At 38.1% G+C, this 14,429-nt stretch overlaps 1 protein-coding gene across 2 annotated transcripts in view; it reads left to right on the top strand.

Annotated features, from left to right (window-relative positions):
* Positions 1-13,903, top strand: part of ZDHHC20 (zinc finger DHHC-type containing 20) — a 31,138-nt gene extending 17,235 nt beyond the window's left edge. Inside the window, exons 7-12 of one of the 2 annotated variants that reach the window (XM_029960869.1) lie at positions 1,635-1,767; positions 3,353-3,479; positions 4,735-4,824; positions 5,688-5,803; positions 6,218-6,295; positions 8,436-13,903. In XM_029960869.1, coding sequence (XP_029816729.1) covers positions 1,635-1,767; positions 3,353-3,479; positions 4,735-4,824; positions 5,688-5,803; positions 6,218-6,255 — 504 coding nt within the window. In that variant the 3' untranslated portion in view covers positions 6,256-6,295; positions 8,436-13,903. The remainder of the gene's footprint in view (positions 1-1,634; positions 1,768-3,352; positions 3,480-4,734; positions 4,825-5,687; positions 5,804-6,217; positions 6,296-8,435) is intronic. The other variant, XM_029960870.1, reaches the window with a different exon arrangement.
* The last annotated feature ends 526 nt before the right edge of the window (positions 13,904-14,429 follow it).

The following is a 14,429-nucleotide window of genomic DNA, read 5'->3' as shown; positions in this document are numbered from 1 at the left end:
GAAGTTACATCTAATGGTAATAGATATGTTTTGAAGCCAGAAAAAATTTGTAATTAATAAACCATTACTTTATACCTCAGGAGTATTCTGAGCTTTTCAGACCTTTATGAATGGTTTTATCCTACAGAATATTCACATAAATCTTATTTGTGATGGAAACAACTAGCAAAGAAGGCACTTGGTGTAGTTGTGCTGTTCAAGCTGAGGAACCACATGAAAGTGATCCAGTTACAATCTGAATAGCAGTACTTCCATGCTTCAGTAGAAAATTTCATGCCTTTGAAGTTAGTAGTGTGCTCTTACCTACTCTTTCCTCCATTCTCTTGGAGAACAGGGGCTAAAACTGCTGATGGGCGTTGGAACTTGGCACGTCCAAGAGCACATTTGCACACCAGCCATTTTGTTCTTATCAAAGCCTGTGCTGTTTTCAAACGCTTCATCTTAACATAATACTAGTGTTTAATAAATTGTCTTTGTTTGCGCAAAGCTTTGCCGCAGGAAAGCTGCAGAGAATTGTCCAAAGGTAAAATCCAATATTGCTGTAATTATTTGAATGCTGTTCCTACTGTAATTTTTCTAGTCCAGTCATTAATGGTAGCTATTTACACCATCATAGAAGGAAGGAGACTTGTAATCTGTTGCCTGTGATTACAGGCAGTGTAGAGGGATATGGATATACCTATGTGCACTTGATCTTAATTGAAATGTATTTTAGTCTAAAAAGAAAGTCAGCCTTAGATAAATGGGTATATTGAATGCGCTAATGGAAAAAGTAATGGCAGTAATGCTAACTAAACAGCTGAATAAAAATAGCCTCTCTGCTTTCATAGTGCTGTTAAAGGTCAACTGCTTAAAAGTATTGTGATTTTGAGGCTATAGAACTGGAATAGTATTGTTGCAAATCCCAATGGCCTTTTGAAAGCAGAAGCCTAAAAATAGTTGGGAGTGGAATCAACTATCTGATATGGGTGTTTTTTTCTGTAGTGATTGTACTGAAATTCTTGTTTTTTACATAGATTTCTGGTGAATCGCTTCTACCTGATCAGACATGGCAAATTTGGTTCACTGCGTGCACGCTCGTTGTTGCTTAAACTGTAGAGGTCATCAAAAATTGAAGATCTATTCCATATCTTGTCTAGGACTTGTTCAGTCTTAGAAACATAATATGACAACCATTTCCTTTTTACATTCATTACACCAGTTCAGAATTAGATTCAGTATTATTACCTTGCCAGGAAAAGGTTTGGATGGGTTTTTTGCCTTTTTTTTTTTTTTTCCTTCAAAGAAAATGATTTTGGAAATATTTTTCCCATGTCTCTGTGGCTGTTACTGCAGTTAACATTGTTTAGTATAGGAAATGTTTTGCCTTGCCCCTTACTGCGCATTTAAAAACCACAGATGAACATATATATGCACTTGTGCTACTGAACTCGAGGGGAAGGAGTACTCTTGAGATTGAAAGTACTCATGACATGAAAGGAAAGCTGGGCTTGGTTTGGTTTTTTTTTTTCTATTTGAAAAGCGAGGTGAAAGACCTATAGCAGAGTGGGTGTGGCAGAAAGTGTTCAGCGACAATACTGTGTTACTTGCTGGGAAATGTTAACATATTAACCTCTTTCTCTCTTTCTCCACAGAATGAATTGCCAGATACCCATGCAAAGTTCCACGTACTATTCCTTTTCTTTGTGGCAGCCATGTTCTTCATCAGCATACTGTCACTCTTCAGCTACCACTGCTGGCTAGTTGGCAAAAACAGATCAACCATAGGTCAGTTAATGGGAATATGGAACTTTTCCTTGTCCAGAAAACAGACAATTCGATGAGAATATGATGCCTACATGATATGCCATCAAATATAAACCAAAATTTTAAATAGTGGGCAATAAGAAGCAGATTTGGTGGAAGTAATTAAAGGTGAAAGATACAGGGAAATAAAGCCTGTGTAGGGTTCCTCTGCTGGAGCCAAGCATTCAGATTCATGATGACTGTTCATTTCTTTTGTTTGTATTTTTGAGACCTCTGTGTCACTGTGCATTTTTGTTGGGTTTTTATATTGTGTGAAGTATGTAACCTAGTTGCTACTTGGCACTCTCTTGTTCTAATATTTTGAGTAGCTGGGTGGCCCCAGCCAAGTCAAAGGCTCTAATATGGATATATACAACATTTTGAACTAGTTCCAAAAGAGTATTCTTAAATCCTGTGAAAGAATATGGACCTCATTATTAGGAAGTGGCTTGTAAAAGCAGTGTGATAAAAATGTTCACTGATGTGCACTGATGCACATTTCCCAAATTTCTATGCCTAAATGTTTTAAATGGCATTGATTGACATAACCAAGTTTTGTGCATTAGTTAAAATATGTGAAGTTCTTGCTAGGAAACACTTGGAAGGGCGTAGTGGGACAGGGACTGATGGACATTTCCGCAACTGAATAAGTCAAAATCTTATATGTTTCAATGGAGTTTAAATTTCTAATTTCAAAAATAAGTGGGTTGATTAAAAGTGAAATAATTTTCTGCTTGCTAGAATTTTCTAGTGGGGAAAAAAAGGAATTTTTTTGATTGCTTGACAGGAGTCTTGAATTCTTTTTCGATATATCTACAGATAAGGAATATTCACAGTTTCTTTTTTAGCTTTGAAGAAAACTTTAGCATATTCCTTACCTGAAAGTCAGTGGTCATAATTGGCAACACAGGACTTTACTTTTTGGATCATGATTGTAAAAAGACAAGCTATTGGTATGGGAAGAACAATGAGTGCTCTCACTTCTTGGCCAAGTAGTGGACTGAGTAGAAAAGTAGTGGTGGTTTGCTATAGTTCATGATGTGTCTGTTTCTAATAAAATAGTTTTCATCTTTCTCTGTTAGCACAGGATGCTCTTAATTCAACTTCAGATCGTGGCAGAAGTGGAAAAACCTCTTCTGTATGGGCTTAGGTCCAGCAGTGCTTATGGTGAATTTTAAAAGAGAAAGTCTTCTGCTCAAAGAAGGTTTCACAGGCCTAAGAGAGAGCTAGTCACCAAGGAATAAGGGATGTGCTGTCTTTGGCATGCACATGGGACTTAGCTTTGTTTCAGACCTTATGTTAAATGTAGAGAGAGAAAGTTAACAGGGTGTCTGTTCTGCTTACTTGATTTTCTTACCTTTCGTTTCTATTTTTGTCACTAACCTGTGATTTTTTTCTCTCTCATTACTTGAGATTACTTTTTTCTTTTTCCTCTCCCCCCATAATACGCATCAAGATCGTCTCAGCTTGTCCAACAATATTTTCACAGTAGAGAAGTTTGAGTATGTGTATTCATGTTCTCTTATTCCTTACCAGTTTAGAGAGATTCTGTGTTTTTCTTTTACAGAAACATTCCGTGCACCCACATTTCGAAATGGCCCTGATAAAAATGGGTTCTCTCTTGGATGCAGCAAAAATCTGAGGGAAGTTTTTGGAGATGAAAAGAAGTATTGGCTACTCCCTATCTTTACCAGGTATTCAGTTTGAATAGGAATGAATAGGGGAATAAATTGATTTCACAACTTTCACCTTGCTTCCTCTTCTCCTAAAAAATAAACTACAACTGAAAAGCCAACTTGTAAGTCCTGTACAGATGAATACTACTGTAGGGAAAATGTGCAGGAGAAAACTGTCAAACTGCACAGGGTTTTCAGTCCAAGACAAGGAGCTTGTTGACAAGGGCCTTTTAAATACAGAAGCTTGGAAAGCTTTGAGAATTGTATTGCAAAAATTGTACACCTTTGGTGGTAGTATTAGTATCTGATTATAGAGCAGAAATCTGCAACTCAGAGGAGAGAGAAATCCTTGAACTTCAGCTGCACCAAAACAACAACAATTTGAAAACACCCCCACTTGCCCCTGAAAACACTTGGCAGCTTTCCTTTTGCTGTCAGCTTTCCGTTTCCTTTCAACACTTTCGGTATCAAAAGCTGTCTAAAAAAGTGCAGAGCAAAAGAAAAAATCTGATATGATGCAAAATGCTGGTTTTAAAACTCAGCTGAGCCAGTGTTGGGGAGTCACAGACAAGCTTGATGAAGAAAGACTGACCTGTTCACCACTCCCACCACTACCGGAATTCAGCAGAACAAAGTAGGAGGTGTGTTCCAACACTACTTTTGTGGGGCTGTATGTCAGTTTAAAGTGTTGGTGAACCTATTTGTGAAGCTGAGGTCTGGTAGCAAACAGCAGAGGTAATAGCAAGATCTTAAGTTGCCGCAGCTGTTTGCTCAGCTACCATGTGATTAAAGACAGAAGCAATGCTGTAGATGAGTCAGTCTGTTTTGCTACCACATTTTATCCTGATAAACTTGCTTTAACAGAAGGCTTAACTAACTTCAGAATTACGAGTGGAGGGGAAAGTATGGCCACCAAAATGTTATTTATGATACAGCTTCTGGGATTGTAAATACCAGCAAGTCTCACCATGTGTGCACGATGGTTTGGGGGAAGACTGGGGCTACAGTCCACAGAAGTACATTCATGGTTCTGAAATACATAGACTCGTCCTGTGCTCAGCATGCCATACTGTGTGATAGGATGGGAATCAGTTGAGCTCCAAGATTTAATTAACTGATCCTCTGATTTAGAGGTAGAACTACCTTGCTCAAGTCTGGAGTTCAACACTGCACTCAGGTAATTGATTCAAGTCTGTAGCCTTTTGCATGGGTCCTTGTTCAGTTCATTAAAGTCAACTGCAAACAGTGATTTGAGCCTTTGTTTCTCATTTAGTTTGGGTGATGGGTGCAATTTTCCAACTCGTTTGGTGATTATGGATCCAGAGCAACTTACTGTCTCAAGCCAAAATGAATCTGCCAAAAGGTAACTATAGCATTTAAGGTGTTGATTTCGTAGTTTTGTACTTCATCTGGACAAAAAATGGTTTCCAAGTTTTTTAATTCTTTACATTTCTTGTCATCTTCAGAGTAAGGTACTTCACAGAAGGACAGAATGGATTAATACTAAAAAATTGACAGTTTCTTGGCTTTGCTGTAACAGAGTATATGGCTTTATGGAAACACTAATAGTATTTTCAGTGTATTTTCAGGAAGCCTGCTTTAGATTCAGAGAGACAGGAGTATGTGCAATTTGTGGGGGTGTTTACATTTGCCATTTTAGAAGTCTTCTGTATAGTTTGGTGAATTCGTAGCTGAAGATTGTTGTCAACAGCAGTCACCTGACTTACCAGACATTAGAGGATTCAAATGCAATCCTGACAAGTTGCTTCCAGTACAATATAACCTGTGGGATTTACACAAGAACAGGACCCTTGTGCAAATAGCACATTATCCTTTTGCACTCAGAAGATTGTTCAGAAGAAGGCCTGGGCATTTATGTGGGATAAGATGGCATTTGGCTGTTCTTCCAAATGGTACTGGTTAGGTTTTCTTTTTAACTGTGTGGCAGTGGCACTGTTGTCAGTGTGCCATTTCTTGTGTATCAAACTGTGCTTTTTTTCCATTAGAATTTTGAGGGGCTTATGTGAGGTAAGGGTTTCGACTGATGACCGGAACAAGGCTATAGGGGAATTAGGGTTGGGGAAAGGAGGCTGTTTTCAGTTGGCACTGTAGGGGTTTTTTTTTATTTGTTTGCTTTGCTGTTAAGTAACTTCACTACTCTAGAAATGTCTGAAATAAGCAGCTGCTGGTATTACAGAATTCCTGTTGACTTTGCTTACTTTTCAGCTCTGGATCCAATCAGTCCTTTCCTACTCGACCACTCAGTGAATCACAAAACCGATTGCTAGCTGGTGATTGTCAGTGGGTGGAAAGTGGCCCTGAAGAGGCAAACGTGAAATCAGGTAGCCTGAACTGTAAACATTATGATGATTCTTCTATGGTTTTGTTTGTGGTGGGAGTTTTCCTTTTTTTTTTTTTTTTTTTTTTTTAAGGCCTAGATAGTCCTTGGGAATTGGCTGAAGTCATTTAGAAGAAAAGTTGTTCCATAGAATAAAGTCAGCATGTTTAGAACTTATTACTAACTTGCATCCCATACTCTGCTCCAAACTTAGTTATTACATTAAGATAGATAGATAGATAATTCTCACTTTTGCACTTCAGTTCTGAGATTTGGGATCTTTTATGTTTGATTAGGGGGAGGAAAATATTTTTGTAAAATAGGCACAACATGGTTAATGTGCTTTCTGGTTTGAAATCTTTGCTATTTGTTATGCAAATCTGCGAAAACACATAATTGAGATTCTCTCACATTCTAGGTGCAAAAAAGCATATTATAGTTTCATTGGAAAGCTGATCTCAGCTTATTACTAACCAACCATCTCAATGAGAAACAGGTAAGACTAACATAATTGATTGCTGTTTCTGTATACATATAAATAACAACAGACATCTTGAAGTCAAAAATCAGCTAGTCATGGAATGCAGAGGAGTCCTCTGATGTTGGATGAGTAATAGAAAAGTCTAAATAAAACTCAGAATAGCTGTCCAGAAGACAAGAATGGGAGTAATGCTATAGTGCAGGAAACATGGGCTGGCTAGGTCTGGGATGAGTCAGACTAATCCTTTAATTTAGATTGTGTAGTGCTGGATTTGTTACCTGACCAGGGAAAAGAATCCGATGTTAATGCAATTTCAAGATGAAGTGCTGTCTTGAGGAAGAGCTATTCTTAGGGAACAGCTCCTTAACTGTCTTTTTTTTCTTAATCATATATGGGTGGGCCATGCTCTGCTCTTACACTTTAGGAAGCTGTGTGTGCACAGGGAAGGAACAATGAAGTGAATACAGGTATCTGCATACAGACTGCTTCATCACGTTTGGAATTGACAGTGATCTTCTGTTTTTACAATAAAGTGCGCCCACTTTGCATTTAGGAAATACAGTGAGTGCTGGTGCATGTGGAAACTTCCCTTGGTGTATTTCCAGTGACTAAATTAGACTTGTTTTATGTTGACTTTTTACTGTGGTGAGCTTATAAGCTCCAATTAATTTTTGCTCTCTAGAAGAGAAATCATATTTGGTCAACTAACAACTGTCGATGCTGAGAGCTGAATCCTTACTCCCTGCCTTTTTTTTTAAATTATTTTTGGAGGGAGGTTGGGGGATATTCTTGCAAGTAATTTCCATTTTCATTGGAAAGAAATTTAAGTTTGGTGAGCTCAGTAATTTTAGGATCACTTTTTTTCCTTTCCTTTTTTTTATTTTGTAGTGAGCCTTCTGACCTAGAATTATTTTTTGGGAGAGGTTTGATTTGTTTTGAAGGAAAAAATCTCTCTGAAAGTCTTTATGGGTGATGGTGTGATATTTGCACCAATATTGGTGAGACTGCTCAGTGTAAACTCATACAAAACCAAAATCAGACTAGTTAGTGGTACTTCTGAAAATCTATTCAACCATGAGAACTCACTAGTGGTAAGTTTCCCCTTTGCACCTTTTCTTAATACTATATAAATCTGCAAAACAATGTCCCAAGCAAGGGATTCCTTTCAGCCTCTAGCTATATAAAACTTAATCTGATCTAAATAGGTTACTAAGGCTTTTCTGTTCTTCATAGAAGGGAATGGATGTCTTCTGAGAGCAGCTCATCCCAGTAGCCTTTGATATAGGGTATTATAGAGAAGTCTTAATCTTTCTTTCCACTGACCTAGAGAGGGAGCATAAATGACTGGATTAAGCTAGACAATTAACTGGTAATAGTTTGAGATGAATTTCCTTTCTATCCTCCCTCTCTTCCTTCCAGATTTAATGAAGGAAGAATTTGTGCGTTGTGTCACACTTGCCTAAACTGCAGTAGTTTTAAAAGTTGTAGAAATAAATAGTGCATAACTGCACCCAATGCAAAGCATTTTGGGTATATCTTACCTCAAACTAACTCAGTAGCACAATGTTCAGAATTCAGTTGGATTTGATCACAGTTTCTGTAGGCTGAGGTGGTTAATTCCAGTCCCTGCTGTTATAGGCAACTGTGCAGTAGCTGCGAGATCCAACATCTGTTCAGTGCACTTTTGTATACCCTGTAACAAACTAAGAGTTGTATTTTTCAATTTTAGGCCTATAACATGCAGCAGAAGCAAAGTCATGGCTGACAAGTAAAATGCCCAGACTATTCTAGTGAAAAGAGCTTGATTTGCAGAAGGCCAGTTTCCCAGTCTCGCCTAGGCAAATACCATTTGTGTCCTCATATCTGTCAATTTAATTCAAAAATTAAATTGTTGATCAGGGTTCCGAGGGACTTTAGCACAGGTCAGTGGTGATGGATTGATGTTCTTAGCACAGATAATCTTCTAAAACATAAGAGGTTTAAAACAGAAACAAAACAAACCCACACCTCTCAGAATGCTGATGACTTTAACTGCTGTACTCAAACAGAAGTCTGTAAATCACGTTACCCAGCTACATTCATGTAATATGCTATGATCTAATTTTTTTCAAAACTAATGGAATAATTCTATTTATTACCTTTTTTGTTTCACTAGGTTTCTGCAACACATTTTGAACTTGAATATTACTTAATTTTGTTTCGAAGAAGTTGAGCTGGAAAAAATGGAACATGAACATTTTAGGAAGAGACAAGAAATTCAAGTTTCTGCACAGTACAATGGATTCTTGTAAGCACTATTGCAGAGCAGGGAAGTTAAGACAGATGCCTTAAGATTCTAAATGTGCATTTATGCAACACTGAATTATATACTGCTACCAAAGGGCCAGATCCTGAAGTGCCCTGCTTGGATGCACAAGGTCCAGAGTGGGAACTATGCATTTTTATTATGCTGCAGTGGTGGAGGTAGATTGCAGAGACTCCTACCTCCTCACGGGCAAACTTCATACCTTAGGCACTGCAGAAGTCACTTCCATAGCAGGTCTCCAGAGTACAGAAGGAAACATAAAAGGAGAAGGAAGGAAAAAAAACAAACCAAAACAAGAGAAGAAGAATTAGCATAAAGCATTAGCTGGTGAATCTGAAGTGCGAGTATACATCGTTCAGATGCCAGGTGATGGGGAAGGGACTGGATGATGTCTTTTTCCCTCCTGTTGTTAACCAGTCTACCCCATGATCATAGCTCTCCAAGTCTTTCAGGACTGAGAGTTCCTTCTACTAGCTGTGCTTTGGAGTAAGGCAATGCCAACAGTGTAAAAGCCTTTTAACTTGGGTGTTGCTTTTTTGCTATAGCATTGAGCCTCCTCATCATTTTAACTTGATTTATTTAACCATGTCAAGAACAGAGCTCAAAGAAGAAAACTTGGGGTTTAGTTGAAAAAAACATCAATTATTACTTTCGAATGTCTGTCTGTCAGCATACAAAGAGAAGCCAATCCAAAAAGGAATTAATTGTTACATTTGATGTTACTGTTTGCAGTGTTTCCTGTGAGGCAGCAACAAAATGGTAAAGTACCCCTGAGAAAAACCTTATTGCAGTTATGTGATGTTAGAAAAATGGAACCAGAAGAGTGCTGCTTTTTCCATGGGTCTCTTGATGGTTTATAAATACTGTTTTATACTTTTGTTTTATCTTTTTAATAAAGGCACAAGGTTTTATTGGTTCTAAAGTACCATTTAAACAAATATCAGGTACTTACAAGGAAATCAGTCTTGAATCATATGTCTGCATTAGCACACTGAAAAATTGCATACTGTAGTGTCCCACTTTCAAGTCCAGTTTAAGTGATACTGGAATTGCTGAAGACTGAGTGCTTTGTGCAGTGATGTACATGTTCACAAAAGGCAAAATGTATTTCCTCTGTATGGAATCAAGTCCATCCATAGCTCAAGACCTACAGCAAACAACATGGGGTTTTTTATTTCCTCACTCCTCTGTAGAGAAGACTGCTAACTCATCTTTGAGTGGTATTGGAATTTTGCACCTGGAAAAAGTGACAAATACTATTTTTCTGTCTGTAACTTTTCTGATGTTCAGCTGATGCTGATTACAAGTATACATGAGCCCTTTTGATACAGACTGCAGATAGTAGTCGAGTTGATGATCTAGTCCAAAATAACCTGTTTGTTTTGTCTCCCAGACTGATTGTTACTTCCGTTAAATATGTTTATGATGGAAATATTGAGGTATGGAGTATACTCTGAGGTTTAAAATAAGTATTTTTTGTCTTTGGAAATAATAAACTTTTCTTAAATATTCATCTTCTGGAAAAAGAAATCTTTGAGAATCTATGAACATGATTTGGTCACTGTTGGATGTTCTTGAGACAGAAGTAATGGTCCAAACTTGCATGTTTTATAAAAGTTGCATAATGTTTCTTCAAATTTGTACAAGAAATTTTGCATTTGCTTATTTCAGAACTTACAAAACATTTGCTACACATTAAACTGAAAGGTTTACCTTTTTTCTTCTCAAATGTCAAGTGAGATGTGCTCATCTCAATATAAGCTCTCAGCAATACTGCATCAGCAAAATTTCATGGGATAGATAACAGAGAGAGAAGACTGCAATTTCAAATGGCTTATTCTGAATACCAAAATTTGCAGCCCCAAAAACTGGTGGAACTGTAATGGAGGGCCTGGGATATCATCTGGCTTTTACTGCATCAGTGTATTATAGGTGAAATAACACATCCATGCACAGACATCATCTAGCAGGACTATAAGCAAAATCTATGTCTCATAAGTATCACTGATTCAGCAATATGGTCTCTGCTCCCCCAGCCACTCCCCAAAGAGCTTGATATACCCCCATATGAATGCATATATACTGTAGGCTAATATCAGTATAACTTGGTTGATTTCTTAAGTCAGGACCATGAATCTACAGGAAAAACTGTAAGTAAACAGAGTGAGCTTAATTCTATGTACATTCTCTACCAAACACTGGTCTTGTGAAACCAGTTTTTTTTATATCTGAGGGACATTTTTGTGGCTTTTCATGAAGAACTGATGCTTCTGACATCTTTATGCGGATCACAGGAGTATTTTGTCCTAGATTTTTTTCATATTTGAGGTGAGAAAAGGAGGAGAGCAGTGGGCTTTAGGATACTCCTGAGGCTGGAGTTACTGTTGGTGTAAAAGTAGGCATTACCAAAAGTCACTTTGACAAGTATGAAACACAGTAAAATAATTAAAATATGATTCTTTCAAATTCACCACCCCCGAGCCCCCCCCTTCTTTTCCCCTTGGGGAACTGGTGACTAAGAAACCCCAGGCTGATATAAAGGATTTAAGTTCTCTCAGGTAATTATATTGATGAACTCTTAAGGGCGTGCCAGTGAGTGGGAGGGGCGGTTAGGTTTTCCTGGCAGGCATGGGCTTTGGAGGAGATATCCTGTCCGAAGCAGCAGGATGACATCTTCTGTCTTAGAGTTGTGTCCTGACAGCTCCCTAGCTTGTGCTGTGTCAGACAGGCAGAATGAGGGAGCAGGATGGCTGTTTGGCTGTGGGGTTGCAAGCAACCAGGGCACTGCAGCAACAGCAAGTAGGTACTTTTGGCCTGTGCACTGAAGAGCTGGAAACTTCCAGTGAATGCAGTGAGGACAGCTCTACATGTTCAGGAGATTGGAAGGGAGATGGATCCTTAGAAAACAACTGTTCAGGGTGTTGGGCCATGTGGCATATGCTGTTTTGTGCTTTAACCTACTCTGTATCATGGAGTCTTGAAAATACCTAGATTGTCATTAAAAACAGCAGCCCTTAAGCTTTTAGATCCATCCAAATATTTACTATTGCAAGCCATACATAGTAGTTACTGTAGGATAGTTGATATTACCTGCAATTAGAAACTGCTTTTGTATTTCTTACTGCTTTTCTCTTTTAAAAAAATCCACACACTCAAAGAGCCAAAAAATGGCATTAAATCCTCAGTGTGAGGACAAAAGTCTAACGTAGGGCAAGATTTCAGTGTGATTTCCCCTCCAGAATTCTGAAATATCTTGAAATAAACCTGTCCCTGTGAAGATGAGGGGAAATCCATAAATAGAAATTACTTAAAACTGCACAGCTAATACTGGTTTTTTTCTTACTCTTATTTATTCAAAGCATGTACATCGTACAAATCATTGCTGCACCTACCAAAGCCGTATTTATGGGAGGAGGGCAGGGAAAGGAGTTGGCATGTGTCATAACTGACTTCCTTCAGTGTTATTCTCAGACTGCAGTGACATAACTCAGATGTGTGACAAGCTTTGATTAAAAACCTCCATTTTAAATATTCAGATGGTTATTTAGAGGGAGTTTGGGCACTACTCTTTTTAGTGATTTGAATAGAAATTACAGTAACGTTTTTGTTAAAGCTGCCCTTTGAGAGTGGAATTTGCAGGTACCAAGCTACTTTTGGTGTGCTATTCTTATAAACCAGTCAGTTTTCAGGTACTGTTTTTTATCTTTGTGTGGCTCCCCAGTATTAATTATAAATCATCTTTTGGGTTGGGAGGTTTTGATTAATGTCAGTACCATTCGGTATGCACGCAAAGGCCTTCATGATCTCTCTGAAGCGTGGTCCAGTTGTAGCTAACCAGAGCCCCAAGAGGAGGGAAACAGCAGCGTTTGCAAGCAGCATTTGTGTCTGCCAGATTTACCAAGAGATGTATTGACTCTGATGTGGATTGAACAGAGCTGCCTGAATCTGGAGCACTGACTGACCAGGTTTATTAAAAATATAAAAATAAAAGAAATAATACAAAACAATGACAGCTTTGAGCTTCATAATGTATGTTCTCTGAGGACACCCTCTAAAATGGAATCTAGCAGGGGGATTTGGATCTGCATTTAGAGAGGCTGCAAACAGCAACTACTTGAATGCAGAGCACATCAAGGATGTGTCTTTCCCAGTACCTAAAAAATAGCAAGGTATGCAGTGCTAGAGGCTCTTCTATCTCTAAATGGCACCAAAGAGAGCAGCTGCACATGAAGTGATTTAATACTGAACACATTTACTACACTCATTTCTATCAATTTATTTTGTATATATAGCTTTTTATACACATTTTTCTTAATTACGTAACTGTCATAAAACATTATGAAGTTGTAGTTTGTTTTAATGCTGATTAAAACTGGTGTTTGGCTGTTTGTTTTCTGCAGCAATTACTTGAATCTTGTTTCCATTAGGTAGTGAAGTCTGATAATGTTTACAGGATGGCTTTCTTTGGTTTGGGGGGGCTTCCCCATCTTTATTCCCAGCCCCTGCCCCAAGAAACAGAGCTCATGCTGAGCAGTCAAGCAGATGTGTCAGGGATGAAGTATTTGGATCACACTTATTGTTACCAAAGCAGTTATGGTGACATGCAGAGTCCCTTACGTTTACATTGCTTAGCTGACCACTACACGCTTAGTGTAATCCTCTGATTTCTCCTGTCCCTGAGCCCATTGTTATCAGCTTTGTCGTGGGAAACCTAAATCTTTCTGAATGACAATTTACAATCATAAAGCTATCCCAGAAAGAGGCAGCGTTCCTGCTGTTAAGTCTGCCCCCTTTTGAACTTAAGATGAATGAAACATCCCTGGGTTATCTCTGCAATTGCTTTTGTATTTGCCAGCAAGAGTCATCAACATTTGCACTAATCACAACATCCCAGCTGTTCTACTTCCACATGGTTATTTTTAATTGTGCTGCCTAAACTTGTAATGAGTTGTATTTAAGTTTGGGGTGATGTGTAGAAGAGATGTAATAAATACGCACTTACTGTATTTTTTGTATGTTACAGATAGGACTAGTCCTATGCACAGAGAAAACATTGCCATTTATAGTTTAATACTTGAAGTAACTTTTTAAACGGGCTTTTATAAAGGAATTAAATACAAAATCACATTGCTTTGCCTGGAAGTTCCTTCATGTTTTAATTGTATTTGCAATTTCCCCCTATGTATACTTTTCCACAGAAGTTCTCTTAAGCTGTTTATAACCAATGGAAGTGCATTCAAGATTTTGTACATCAGTGTTCAGACCTGTTCATACTTCTCTGAAGTACAGTTCATGTTTAAATAAAAAAGTACCATTTTAAGCCTCTTTTCCAAAGTGATATGAATGGACTTGACACTTGAATTCATTGCTGAATGCAACATCAACTTAATAAAAGTATGTGAAAGAATCTGAAAATTGCTCAGCTGTAGCATGTGTGTATTAGATTAGTGAAAAAAATTGCCTCCCTGGGAAACACTGTGTAACTGTTCTAGTTTTTACACTCCAGCTGCAACAAACCTAAGATTACACTTCTTGACACATCTTCCAGGTCACTGGGTCTTGAGGGGAAATATAAAACCTGACTTGTGGCTAACTATATTCCTTCAGGACACTAAGCCTGACTTAGAAGTCAGTCACTCAAACAGAAATCAGCCATGTTCCTTTTTGATCAGAAACAATCTGTGTAAAAAGGCAGCAACACCCAAGTTGACACTGACATGACACTGACACTGGCATTTAAATTAAACAATTCTTTCGTAAAGTTTTTAAAAAGGGGAACATTTTATGATATCCTATGAGTCCCAGCCTCCTACCCCCATCTCTGTAACTCTAGTTCACCTTGGT

This window comes from Manacus vitellinus, unplaced genomic scaffold, assembly GCF_001715985.3.
Source record: "Manacus vitellinus isolate BGI_N305 unplaced genomic scaffold, ASM171598v3 scaffold_2_pilon, whole genome shotgun sequence".
Classification (NCBI taxonomy): domain Eukaryota; kingdom Metazoa; phylum Chordata; class Aves; order Passeriformes; family Pipridae; genus Manacus; species Manacus vitellinus.
The sequence above is the reverse complement of the archived record's forward strand: the minus strand, read 5'-3'. Positions and strand labels throughout refer to the sequence as shown.